At 41.2% G+C, this 14688-nt stretch overlaps 1 protein-coding gene across 10 annotated transcripts in view; it reads right to left on the bottom strand.

Moving 5' to 3' along the window:
- Positions 1–6314: 6314 nt before the first annotated feature.
- The window catches only part of tnip1 (TNFAIP3 interacting protein 1), a 65046-nt gene continuing 56672 nt past the window's right edge, over positions 6315–14688 (bottom strand). For 5 of the 10 annotated variants that reach the window (XM_060915344.1, XM_060915346.1, XM_060915345.1 and 2 more), the window contains 4 exons: positions 14599–14681; positions 13599–13791; positions 11040–11124; positions 6315–9374 (listed from right to left, as the gene is read on the bottom strand). In XM_060915344.1, coding sequence (XP_060771327.1) covers positions 9313–9374; positions 11040–11124; positions 13599–13791; positions 14599–14681 — 423 coding nt within the window. In that variant the 3' untranslated portion in view covers positions 6315–9312. Of the gene's footprint in view, positions 9375–11039; positions 11125–13598; positions 13792–14597; positions 14682–14688 lie in introns of all 10 variants that reach the window. The other 5 variants (XM_060915352.1, XM_060915347.1, XM_060915350.1 and 2 more) reach the window with 5 other exon arrangements.

Here is a 14688-nt window from a genome sequence, read left to right as displayed (position 1 = left end):
GAATATTTCCAGAGAACATTATCTGTGAACACAATTCACCGTGCCATTCGCCGTTGGCAGCTAAAACTCTATAGTTCAAAGAAGAAGCCATATCTAAACATGATCCAGAAGCGCAGACGTCTTCTCTGGGCTAAGGCTCATTTAAAATGGACTGTGGCAAAGTGGAAAACTGTTCTGTGGCCAGACGAATCAAAATTTGAAGTTCTTTATGGAAATCAGGGACGCCGTGTCATTTGGACTAAAGAGGAGAAGGACGACCCAAGTTATCATCAGTGCTCAGTTCAGAAGCCTGCATCTCTGATGGTATGGGGTTGCATTAGTGCGTGTGGCATGGGCAGCTTACACATCTGGAAAGACACCATCAATGCTGAAAGGTATATCCAGGTTCTAGAGCAACATATGCTCCCATCCAGACGACATCTCTTTCAGGGAAGACCTTGCATTTTCCAACATGACAATGCCAACCCACATACTGCATCAATTACAGCATCATGGCTGCGTAGAAGAAGGGTCCGGGTACTGAACTGGCCAGCCTGCAGTCCAGATCTTTCACCCATAGAAAACATTTGGCGCATCATAAAACAGAAGATACGACAAAAAAGACCTAAGACAGTTGAGCAACTAGAATCCTACATTAGACAAGAATGGGTTAACATTCCTATCTCTAAACTTGAGCAACTTGTCTCCTCAGTCCCCAGACGTTTACCGACTGTTGTAAAGAGAAAAGGGGATGTCTCACAATGGTAAACATGGCCTTGTCCCAACTTTTTTGAGATGTGATGTTGTCATGAAATTTAAAATCACCTAATTTTTCTCTTTAAATGAGACATTTTCTCAGTTTAAACATTTGATACGTCATCTATGTTCTACTCTGAATAAAATACGGAATTTTGAAACTTCACACATCATTGCATTCCGTTTTTATTTATAATTTGTACTTTGTCCCAACTTTTTTGGAATCGGGGTTGTAAATGCCATTAAATTTAATGTAATGTAGACTTACCTACTGATGCGGTTTAGTTTCAAATTGCAGTTCTTAATCATGCTCCTTTAGATCTGGTCTCATTCAAGACATTTCTTTTAAGCCCAAACAAATAGCCCTGCAAAGTTTAGTCCCAAAATCAATTTAAAATATTCCAGATGATGTTATATAGCTGGATTAGATTTGTTAAGCTTGGGTTTCAAACCAAGTGATACATCATCTAGCAAGATTTGGCACCAAAGATCGAATAGCCACTAATCAGCATTGTAGACAGAGTTATTGGTTTAAAGTTTGTTATTTGATACAAATAGAACTCACAACTTCTATTAAGGGTTTTCAGTCCTGCTTCTTGAGATTTCCTGCCCTTTGATACGTTTCTGATGAGAACCTGTTTACTATAATCTATGCTTGACACTTATATGCAGGGACTTCTGAAGATTTAGGACATAATAAGTCTCCTGTAGCAAGGAAGACTGGATGATGTTGGCAGTTATTGAACATTACAGACTGACCTCGTATAGAATTGCATGACAAACAAGCATCAAGCAGCCATCTATAGTCCTGCTTCTAAGGATTTGGTGTCTTTCAAGAAGATTGTTGTGGGGCCAAGTCCAAGAATTCTGGTCCTAATCTACCTGGCGGATCTCCAGGAAGGATCAAGTTTACATTTTTTACACATTCTTTAAACATTTTTATTCAATTAGCTGGCACTTTTATCAAAAGGGTCTTATAATTCAGATAGGGTACAACTAAACAGTTGAGGGTTAAGGGTCTTGCTCAAGGGTCCAATTGTGGCAGACTGGTGGTTCTGGGATCTGAACTCATGACCACCTATTCAGTAACCCAATGGCTTAACCACTGAGCCACCATTTTGCCTTACCTTTCCTATCCCTACCCCTTTATCTTCAGCAATTTATGGAACTTGAACACTAGCCTAATATGTAGATGATTTACTTATTAGCTCATCTGGCCGACAGGCAATGAGCATATACCATCGTGTGTTGTCTGTCGTTCACATTTCATGAAAATGGCTTCTTCTCCCTCAATTCTTCATCGATTTTGATTCTTTCTGGCACGAAGATAGGGCTACCTCGGGTGCATATAACTCCTACCCAGATTTGCTTTATTACAATTATTAGTGAAGTTGTGGACTAATTAATTCTTAAATGAGCAGTTCAACAAAAATCGCTTCTTCTCGGTCAATTCCTCGCCGTTTTGGATTGTTTCTGGTAAATAGGTCAGTATTCCTAGGGTGGATATAGCTTCTATATATATAGTTTGTATATAGTGTATATAGCTTGCAACATTTATCGCGCAAGGTGGCCCACTTTAGAGCATGCCTTCTGGACTAAACAGGGCCAGAGTGAGATACACCTTCATTGACGGTCTCATTTCAAACTGCCCTCACAATTTTACACCACCTCAAGCAACCCTGCTCCTTGAAACCGGGTGACTTTTGAGAACTGGCATTCTCTATCCCAATACTGAGATAAAATGTTAGATTAAGTATTTGGCCAAAGTTCTTGGCTTGGAATCCAAGTAGCATTAAACTACTAAACACCTTCAAAGGAACAATATTTGGTTCCACACTTAATATTATAATGTCACATCAGAAGAAGAAAGAAGAAGAAACCTTGGTCACATGCACACTTCAAGCACAGTGAGATTCAGCCTCTGCATTTAACCAATCTGAAGCAGTGAACACACATACACACACCCAGAGCAGTGGGCAGCCACACTACAGTGCCCAGGGAGCAGTCAGGGGTGAAGTACCTTGCTCAAGGGCACTTCAGCCCAAGGCCGCCCCATGTCTTTGAACTGTGGGGGAAACCAGAGCACCCGGAGGAAACCCACACAGACACGGAGAGAACATGCAAACTCCACATAGAAAGGCCCCTGCTGGCTGCTGGGCTTGAACCCAGAACCTTCTTGCTGTGAGGCGACAGTGCTAACCATGACATCACCGTGCTGCCGTGATCAGCTTAAACATACTGAATTGTTTTCCATGTAGTTGTGCTTGCATCAAGAAATCCCTGAAGGACTAGACAGATATCAAAAATTAAGCCTGGATATATTCAATTCTATAGAATTTGTGTGGTATTTTTAACAATAGACATAGTCACAATCCAGAGCCAGAGGTGACGGTGGCAAGGAAAGACTCCCCAAGACAACATGAAGAAGAAACTTTGAGAGGAACCCATCCTCCTTTGGGTGACACTGTATAGTGTGATTATAAATAACTCACTTCTATAACTGTGTGCTATGTAATCAAATACTGCACGCAATTTTGTACCCAGGAAATTCATGACCGTTTTAACATGAAGTCTATTTTGATGAAGTTATCAATGATTCACTGATGGAGACTCAAGTGCAAAACTGTTCATGCCAACTGCAATCCGAAAGTCATCATGGTGATTTCATCAACTGCAGTCCAAAGACATCTTTATAGTTTCCAAGTGCATCTTTAGATTATCCATATGGAGCCATGCTTGGCAGGAGTGAGTGGTTTCCAAGTGACCAGAACTCCAACCATAAGTAGGGCATCAGGATGGATCAGGTAGGTCCAGAGAGCAGAAGGGGTCAGGAACACTATATAGTAAACTATGATTCATTAATGGTTCCAAAAGGTGCTTGGAACTCTGGGGAAACCCCGACTTACAGGGTTCTATGAAGAACTATTTATTCGTACCTCCAGAGGTGTAAAAAAGCATAGAAGCCAAAACACTGCTATGTTTAACGTACCAAGAAAACATTTTCTAAAGAAATACGTTACAACTTTTTATCATACAAATTAAATCATGAGCAGATTGTTGAGGGATTCCCCCCCAAAATCATCGTAACACTACATATTTATCATACAACCCCGATTCCAAAAAAGTTGGGACAAAGTACAAATTATAAATAAAAATGGAATGCAATGATGTGGAAGTTTCAAAATTCCATATTTTATTCAGAATAGAACATAGATGACATATCAAATGTTTAAACTGAGAAAATGTACCATTTAAAGAGAAAAATTAGGTGATTTTAAATTTCATGACAACAACACATCTCAAAAAAGTTGGGACAAGGCCATGTTTCCCACTGTGAGACATCCCCTTTTCTCTTTACAACAGTCTGTAAACGTCTGGGGACTGAGGAGACAAGTTGCTCAAGTTTAGGGATAGGAATGTTAACCCATTCTTGTCTAATGTAGGATTCTAGTTGCTCAACTGTCTTAGGTCTTTTTTTGTCGTATCTTCCGTTTTATGATGCGCCAAATGTTTTCTATGGGTGAAAGATCTGGACTGCAGGCTGGCCAGTTCAAATCAAATCAAATCAAGTTTATTTGTACAGCGCTTTTAACAATAAACATTGTCGCAAAGCAGCTTTACAGAATTTGAACGACTTAAAACATGAGCTAATTTTATCCCTAATCTATCCCGGAGTTCAGTACCCGGACCCTTCTTCTACGCAGCCATGATGCTGTAATTGATGCATTATGTGGTTTGGCATTGTCGTGTTGGAAAATGCAAGGTCTTCCCTGAAAGAGACGTCGTCTGGATGGGAGCATATGTTGCTCTAGAACCTGGATATACCTTTCAGCATTGATGGTGTCTTTCCAGATGTGTAAGCTGCCCATGCCACACGCACTAATGCAACCCCATACCATCAGAGATGCAGGCTTCTGAACTGAGCACTGATGATAACTTGGGTCTGACCACAGAACGGTTTTCCACTTTGCCACAGTCCATTTTAAATGAGCCTTGGCCCAGAGAAGACGTCTGCCCTTCTGGATCATGTTTAGATATGGCTTCTTCTTTGAACTATAGAGTTTTAGCTGGCAACACCGAATAGCACGATGAATTGTATTCACAGATAATGTTCTCTGGAAATATTCCTGAGCCCATTTTGTGATTTCCAATACAGAAGCATGCCTGTATGTGATGCAGGGCCCAAAGATCACGGGCACCCAGTATGGTTTTCCGGCCTTGACCCTTACGCACAGAGATTCTTCCAGATTCTCTGAATCTTTTGATGATATTATGCACTGTAGATGATGATATGTTCAAACTCTTTGCAATTTTACACTGTCAAACTCCTTTCTGATATTGCTCCACTATTTGTCGGCGCAGAATTGGGGGGATTGGTGATCCTCTTCCCATCTTTACTTCTGAGAGCCGCTGCCACTCCAAGATGCTCTTTTTATACCCAGTCATGTTAATGACCTATTGCCAATTGACCTAATGAGTTGCAATTTGGTCCTCCAGCTGTTCCTTTTTTGTACCTTTAACTTTTCCAGCCTCTTATTGCCCCTGTCCCAACTTTTTTGTGATGTGTTGCTGTCATGAAATTTCAAATGAGCCAAAATTTTCAAGAAATTTCAAAATGTCTCACTTTTGACATTTGATATGTTGTCTATGTTCTATTGTGAATACAATATCAGTTTTTGAGATTTGTAAATGATTGCATTCCGTTTTTATTTACAATTTGTACTTTGTCCCAACTTTTTTGGAATCGGGGTTGTAAAACTGTAATCCAAAACAATGCTTGTTTCTAACCGGCCACTTTCATAGGAATGTATTCTTGATTCTAAGAGCCCTGTTCTTGGGCGCAAGGAGTGGAACCCAACGTGGTCTTCTGCTGTTGCATGCTGAGATGCTTTTCCATTCACCACGGTTGTAAAGAGTGATTATATGAGTTCCTATATCCTTCCTGGCATGCAAGTTTATGAGGAACACCCACCCACCTGCTGTTTTATGCCGTTATCTAATCAGCTAATCCCTTGACAGCAGCACAATGCATAAAATTATGCAGATACAAATCAAGAGCTTCAGTTAAACATCAGAATGGGAAAAATTGTGATCTCAAAGTGTGACTTTGACTTAGTGCCAGATAGACTGGTTTGAGTATTTCAGAAACTGCTCATCTCCTGGGTTTTTCACACACAACAGTCTACACAGAATGGTGTATAAAAAAAAAAAAAAACCCACTAGGTGGGTGAGCGACAGTTCTGTGGGTGGAAACAAACGCCTTGTTGATGAGAGCTCAGAGGAAAATGGTCAGATTGGTTTGAGGATTTTTTTTTTTGCCAGGAAGGATACAGTAACTCTCATAAATCACTCTTTACAACCGTGGTAAGCAGAAAAGCCTCTCAACATGCAACAGCAGAATAACACATTGGGTTCTAGTCCTGCAGCCAAGAACAGGGATCTTCGAATCAAGAACAAGTTCCTATTCAAGTGTCCAGTGAGTGTGTATTCCTGAAGAACGCTGTAACCTTCTGACGTTAAATCAAGGCATGATGACTAAGTAAGAGACTTCACACGTATGAAACACACTGTAGATGGCAGGACATTAAGAATATATTTATTATTATGATTATCAAATACAAAAAAGATTCACAAGATGTGCTTTCGCCTAATAGAAGAAGGAAAAAAAATCTCACTCCAAAAGAGCACAAAACTACATTAAATAAAGGCGAAAGTGCCGTTCAGCTCACAAAACATTTCAACCTCTACACGCTCCACATACTTTTAATCAGTTTAGCAGTTTCTACTCAACACACGTTCACTAGAAAGGCATGTCCAACCCTGCTTATTATTATATTTACATATCATTAACAAAAACGCTGCGTCGTGTTTTTATAGCAAATTCGTTTTGGGAAGATTGTTATAAATGGAGCCTAGTACACACCTTCAACTAGTTATGCCACAGAAAGAACAACTGGAAAATCACAACTCCATTTTTGAACCTTACTATTAAAAAAAAAAAAAAAAAAAAAAAAAAAAAAGAATATTAATTATTCTTAGAAATAGATTACAATGAGGCATGAGGTTCTATCTGTGTTGATTTAATCTGCACTGACGCTGCCTTCAAGTCCTATCGGAAATCTAAGTACGAGGTGAACGTCACCACAAAGGCAAGTCGTAATTACGACTCGTAACTGGAATTATTTTTTCCGAGTTGTGGCTGTGTCAAGAACAAAAAAGTCGCGGTGTGAACGGGATCATTTTTGCGAAGAGGTTTCTTTCTGTAATACAAAAGTTCTCTCTTCGACTCGACGTTTCGTGTCGTGATTACGACTTCCAAACTCTTCCGCGTGAATTTCCATAGAGGACCTGAAGGCAGGATAAAGCAGTGACTGTGGATGAGTGGACGAATGAATAAATAAACGAGCTGCTCTTATTCAGGTATAATATATATATATATATATATATATATATATATATATATATATATATATATATATATTATACCTGAATAAGAGCAGCTCGTTTATACACATACATATATACATATACACACACAGTACTGTGCAAAAGTCTTAGCCCCCCCAGAAAACTCTCTTTTCATACAAACTATCAATTTCTATTTTATGACTTCGACATTAGAGTCAAAACATGGCAAAAACATTTTAGAGTTCCAAACATTTTTATTCCCAAACAGGAAAATCTAAGCAGCATATTACCACTTTTAAGAGCCCACTTTTCAGATTCAAAAATAAAAACAATGAAGGCTACTGAGTTTTAGTGCAAAATGAAGAAGTGTGTGAGACAAAGTGTCCAGAAGAACTGTGGCTGGTTCTGGAAGATGCTCAGTAAAACCTACAGCTCATTTCCGCATAAAACTGCACTCACTGGACCTGAAACTTTTTTTTTTTTTTTAAAGCAAAGGGAATTTCGTCTCACACCAAATACTGACTTCTTTCATTCAGTATGGCTTACTGATTATGGTTTATAGTATATATATTTTTTTTAATTTAATGTTGAAACACTTCATTTCATTATTTTTAAGCTGTTTTTGGCCTACAGCATTTCTTTATAATGTGACCAAGACTTTTGCACAGCTCTGTATACATTTTTTTTGGCCCACTTTGTGTCAGCACAGCAGCCGGCACAACGCCGGTCACATCACCTACCCGGGATATATAAGAAATACACAAATGACGACGATACAAAGACAATGAACCACACACCACCATCATTCCTGGGGTGGGGAGAAAAAAAAAAAAAGATCAGAAATGAATTTTTATCTGCCATCTTGAATGATCCGTAGTCACGGATATACATTCAGGAACCATTAACGAGAAAAAAAAACTAAAATAAAAAGAGTATTAAACATTAAAGCAGGACTGTATTGTAAGATCTCAGAATGTGTAAGCGTTCCAGTAATTTCGCTAATTTCAATGAACATATTACACATAATGGATGTCTTTTTTTTTTGGATATAAACGATAATTTAAAAAAAAAAAGGGTGTCATGTGAATAAATAGAAATGCACTCTGCTGTGGTGCAAAATTTTCCGAGACACATTTTCTAAACTTACTGAATGAGTTACACTTTCAACCTTGACATCATCAGCCTAGAGGGTGGGGTTTTTACTTTACCCCAAAGAAATGAAACAATCTTTAAATTCAAGAGAGATTTTCCAAAAAGAAAGAAAAAAAAAAAAAACACACACACGCAACAAAAACACTTCACACTCTTGCTTTCAGTAAATAAATAGCGGTCGTGCTTTACGTTAAAGCTCCTCTAACTAACACTGTTCACTTCATTCGTTCGTTATGAACTGAACTTGAGCATTAACACCTAATGAAGAGGGCTGGCTTTCCCAAAAGCATCGTAGCACAAAGATCATCGTTAAATGGGAGAGCGAGCATCACACTGAACACTCTCTCTCCTAGTTAAGATGCTCTTAGCGTTAAGAAGTTTTCGGGAAACCCAGCCCAGGTCAGTAATGTGCCGCCTGAACACGAGCTAAACAATAAACCTTGGTGTTTTGAGGCGATTTATGCTAATGTATGCAAATTTATTGCGCCTCATTGGAGAAATTAACATGAATGAACTGAGCTGATGACTGCGATTTTATTTTTATGAAGTAAATACAATCGATTAAAGGAATGTTACCGTAAAGCCGTACCGGGGGAAGAGGGTAAAAAAAAAAAAACAATCTGCTAATCAAAAGCAGGATGCTTCAAAACAATTCAACAGGATTTTCACTTCTGGTCCTCATGATGTTCATTAAATAACTGACACGATTACTGTATAACGCAGAGTCTCAACCATGACAATAGTAAAAAGCTAAATTAATAATAATAATAATAATAATAATAATAATAATAATAAATGTATATACTCCAGAACAGTGTTTCACATATAGGCTTATAAAACTTAAGCATATAAACAAAATTTTATCGGAGATATATTTATATATATACACACACACACACACACACACACACATACATTAGGGAAGGAGAAATAAAGGATAGTTCACACCATGCCAACTGAAAGAGAAACTGCATCATGCTACTGAGCCACGTGCCGCTGAGAGGGAGGGAGAAGCGTTCAGTGCTTTCCAGAGTCCACGTTCTGACGCTCCCGCTTCCCGAAACCTGCTGCTCCTGCTTCTGCCGACAACAAACACCCCGTTACACAACATCGTCTCACACACACACACTTCATTACACTACATACACACTCCGGTGTTCGCATGAATGCACCTCTTTTCTGAACCGTTAGAGTTTCTATAGTAGCAACAAACACACACACATACATACAAAACAGATGACACATTTACAGAAGGGAGCTCCAGTGTCCGCGTACATTTTTGTCGTCTTAACTTCGGCGGGGGCGCAGAAACAGAGACAGAGAGAGAGAGAGAGAGAGAGAGAGAGACACACAGCAAGAGAGAGGGGGACAAAGGGACAGACAGCGAGAGAGAGACAGGGACAGAGAGAGAGGGGGAGGACCGAGGGACAGAGACAGAGAGAGAGAGAGAGAGAGACAGACAGACAGAGACGGGGGATAGATAGAGACAGGTACAGGGAGAGCGAGCGAGCGAGAGAGAGAGAGAGAGACAGAGGGACAGACAGGGGGGGGAGACAGAGGGACAGACAGAGAGAGACAGGGGACAGACAGACAGAGAAACAGGGACAAACAGAGAGAGACAGGGACAAACAGAGGGACAGAGAGAGAGAGAGAGGGGGGACAGAGAGACAGAGAAACAGAGGGACAAACAGACAGGGACAAACAGCAAGAGAGAGAGACACACAGAGGGACAGAGAGAGAGACACACACAGGGACAGACAGAGAGAGAGTGAGATAGAGACAGAGAGAGCAAGACAGAGCAAGAGAGGGAGAAAAATGTGGGACAGAGAGACAGCAAGAGGGGGAAGAGAGACAGAGAGAGAGGGACACAGAGGGGGGGACAGAGGGACAGATAGAGACAGGTACAGGGAGACAGAGTGACAGACAGAGAGACAGACAGACAGAAAAAGAGGGACTGACAGAGACAGGGACAAACAGCAAGAGAGAGACACAGGGACAGACAGAGAGAGCAAGACAGATAAAGGGACAGACAGCAAGAGAGGGAGAAAAATGTGGGACAGAGAGACAGCAAGAGGGGGAAGACAGACAGAGAGAGAGGGACACAGAGGGGGGACAGAGGGACAGATAGAGACAGGTACAGGGAGAGAGTGACAGACAGAAAGAGAGAGAGGGGGACAGAGGGAGAGACAGACAGACAGAAAAAGAGGGACTGACACAGACAGGGACAAACAGCAAGAGAGAGACACACAGGGACAGACAGAGAGAGAGCAAGACAGATAAAGGGACAGACAGCAAGAGAGGGAGAGAGAGAGAAAAATGTGGGACAGAGAGACAGCAAGAGGGGGAAGAGAGACAGAGAGAGAGGGACACGGGGGGACAGAGGGACAGATAGAGACAGGTACAGGGAGACAGAAGGACAGACAGAAGGGGGGGGACAGAGGGAGAGACAGACAGACAGAAAAAGCGGGACTGACACAGAGACAGGGACAAACAGCAAGAGAGAGACACCCAGGGACAGATAGAGAGAGAGCAAGACAGATAGAGGGACAGACAGCAAGAGAGGGAGAGAGAGACGCGAGACAGAGAGACAGCAAGAGGGGGAAGAGAGGGGGGTTGGTGAGAGAATGACTAACACTACTGATGTCAGGGAGAACAGGAACTTGTTTAGAGGATTGTTTTCCCATAACAGCATGTCCTTCGGCAGTGTTACAGTGGTCCCTCTGTGTGTGTGTGTGTGTGTGTACCTGCACTTTCCGGTGGTGCTCTCGCTGTGTCTGTCTGTACTCTGGAGCCTCGTGGCTGTGGAAATGATGTCTGCCAGGGGAAACCCTACACACACACACACACACACACACACACACACACACACACACTCAGACTGCGTGTACCTCTTCAGCATGTATATTGACACAAACACACCCCTTCTGAATGTTTATTCAGCAGGGCAGCACTCTGCACGTCACCACCTCAGTGTAAACCCTGTGTGTACTGAAGCTGCCGGAGCTCCTGTGAACCTGCCCCAGGTGGGAGCACTGACTTTAACCGCATCGGGTTTGTTCCAGTCCCTGCTCATCCTCACAAACTATTCACTTTTCTCAGTCTGTCTTGGCAAACGGAATTTCTATTCATTCATCATTCTTCTTTTTACTTGTAAGTTAAGTGGGGTTTTTTTTTTGCCTTTACTGACACTGAATGTTGAGTTTTGAATGTTGTACTGATTCCATTTTATTAATATTCACCGCCTTATTTGGGTCCCAAGTACATGCTGCGTTTTCCAAACGTGATCTGACGAATGTCTTTCACTTCCTTGGAGCAAAACCAGAGGTTTCTCCTCAGGAACCCCGGTATATGATTTGTTTGTTTACATACAAACTGTGACATGATAAGACGCTGATCAATCTAATCTAATCTAATCAGACTGTGAACTCTGCTCTGTAGGGAAAAATATCAAGAGGAGGAAATACAACCCCGATTCCAAAAAAGTTGGGACAAAGTACAAATTGTAAATAAAAACAGGAATGCAAGAATTTACAAATCTCAAAAACTGATATTGTATTCACAATAGAACATAGACAACATATCAAATGTCGAAAGTGAGACATTTTGAAATTTCATGCCAAATATTGGCTCATTTGAAATTTCATGACAGCAACACATCTCAAAAAAGTTGGGACAGGGGCAATAAGAGGCTGGAAAAGTTAAAGGTACAAAAAAGGAACAGCTGGAGGACCAAACTGCAACTCATTAGGTCAATTGGCAATAGGTCATTAACATGACTGGGTATAAAAAGAGCATCTTGGAGTGGCAGCGGCTCTCAGAAGTAAAGATGGGAAGAGGATCACCAATCCCCCTAATTCTGCGCCGACAAATAGTGGAGCAATATCAGAAAGGAGTTCGACAGTGTAAAATTGCAGAGAGTTTGAACATATCATCATCTACAGTGCATAATATCATCAAAAGATTCAGAGAATCTGGAAGAATCTCTGTGCGTAAGGGTCAAGGCCGGAAAACCATACTGGGTGCCCGTGATCTTCGGGCCCTTAGACGGCACTGCATCACATACAGGCATGCTTCTGTATTGGAAATCACAAAATGGGCTCAGGAATATTTCCAGAGAACATTATCTGTGAACACAATTCACCGTGCCATCCGCCGTTGCCAGCTAAAACTCTATAGTTCAAAGAAGAAGCCGTATCTAAACACGATCCAGGAGCGCAGACGTCTTCTCTGGGCCAAGGCTCATTTAAAATGGACTGTGGCAAAGTGGAAAACTGTTCTGTGGTCAGGCGAATCAAAATTTGAAGTTCTTTATGGAAATCAGGGACGCCGTGTCATTCGGACTAAAGAGGAGAAGGACGACCCGAGTTGTTATCGGCGCTCAGTTCAGAAGCCTGCATCTCTGATGGTATGGGGCTGCATTACTGCATGTGGCATGGGCAGCTTACACATCTGGAAAGACACCATCAATGCTGAAAGGTATATCCAGGTTCTAGAGCAACATATGCTCCCATCCAGACGACATCTCTTTCAGGGAAGACCTTGCATTTTCCAACATGACAATGCCAAACCACACACTGCATCAATTACAGCATCATGGCTGCGTAGAAGAAGGGTCCGGGTACTGAACTGGCCAGCCTGCAGTCCAGATCTTTCACCCATAGAAAACATTTGGCGCATCATAAAACGGAAGATACAACAAAAAAGACCTAAGACAGTTGAGCAACTAGAATCCTACATTAGACAAGAATGGGTTAACATTCCTATCCCTAAACTTGAGCAACTTGTCTCCTCAGTCCCCAGACGTTTACAGACTGTTGTAAAGAGAAAAGGGGATGTCTCACAGTGGGGAACATGGCCTTGTCCCAACTTTTTTGAGATGTGGTGTTGTCATGAAATTTAAAATCACCTAATTTTTCTCTTTAAATGATACATTTTCTCAGTTTAAACATTTGATATGTCATCTATGTTCTATTCTGAATAAAATATGGAATTTTGAAACTTCCACATCATTGCATTCCGTTTTTATTTACAATTTGTACTTTGTCCCAACTTTTTTGGAATCGGGGTTGTACTACAGTACAAGCAACTTGATCAAATGTCTCTCCGGTTAGAGAACATGAGGACGGCTGATCCTTGTAAAGACACTACTTATGAGTTCATCACACACAGAGCTAAATAAAACGTTCCCTGATGGAGTGTCACTCGGTAGGTTATCAGTTTCAGGGACTCAAGCTGGTGCATCCTTAATTCCTGACATCAAGTCTGTATTATTAAAGAGTTGAAAAGTGCATTGTGGTTCTGACCGGATTAACAGGCTGGAAGTCTCGCCCGGGAGCAGCGCTCAGGGTGGGCATTCTGGGTGGGAAGTGGATGGGCCAGCCCTCGAGCTGGTGGCCCACCTGCACGAACGGGCCACAGTACGGTGGACTCAGCGGGCCGTTCGCTGAGCCCGACGTGGGGTCAGACGTCCTTCTCTCTGGCTGCCCCTCCAAAACCCACACACACACACACACACACACACACACACAAAATAAATAAGTCCGCAATTCCACAAGATACATTTTATATTTTTATAGCTTCTCACATACAATCTCTGTACAGAATGATCTTAAATATCACCACTTTTTAATCTTGCTCTTATTTCTAAACCTTTAACTGAAATCTGCTCCAGCATCCATGTGAGCACGCAAACTATAAGAACGCAATTGTTCTTGAATTTTCTGAACTCAAAACCAGCCGGTAAGATTAAACCGAAGCGCTGTTAACCCTTTCGGATGTGGCGCTCACACTCGTAAACCGGCTTTGAACCGAGAACTGGATCAAATCTTCATCGCTCCTGCAAATTTCATATAAAGCTTTATTTGGATTTTTATTACTCCATTTCGGTCTAAAGTCTCCACACAGGGACATAAAAAACGGCAGTCTGTCACAAATCTTATTAGCTGCTTTAAAGAAAGATTTTCTACTAAATCGGAAACAGGTTTAGAAATGAAATGTTCTGGAATATATTTTCCAGCAGTCGTGTTTTACTTGGCCAATAAACAGTGACACTTTTTTTTTTTTAATAATGTGAGACTTTAAGAAGAAAGTCACATTGATTTAAATTTCGGAGTAAATCAAACCGTCTGGAAATCTTTGTGATGTTTTGTAATAAACAATGCATCAAAGGGTCAAAACTAATAATCTGTCCAAGTGACAGGAAATCATCAGAAGTGGCTCAGGAGTTTCGGGATTTAGAAATTTTTTTTTTGTTTGTTTCTCATAGCTATAATGACCTTAGCCACCAGAGGGCGCTGAAGTACCTGTTTATTGTGTTGCATCTGCAGTCGCTCCAGTTTACACCTCTCCGCCCGCTCTCTCTGGCACTCATTTTGCGCCTGATGAAGCTACACA

This window comes from Neoarius graeffei, chromosome 2 (genome assembly GCF_027579695.1).
Source record: "Neoarius graeffei isolate fNeoGra1 chromosome 2, fNeoGra1.pri, whole genome shotgun sequence".
NCBI lineage: Eukaryota > Metazoa > Chordata > Actinopteri > Siluriformes > Ariidae > Neoarius > Neoarius graeffei.
The sequence above is the reverse complement of the archived record's forward strand: the minus strand, read 5'-3'. Positions and strand labels throughout refer to the sequence as shown.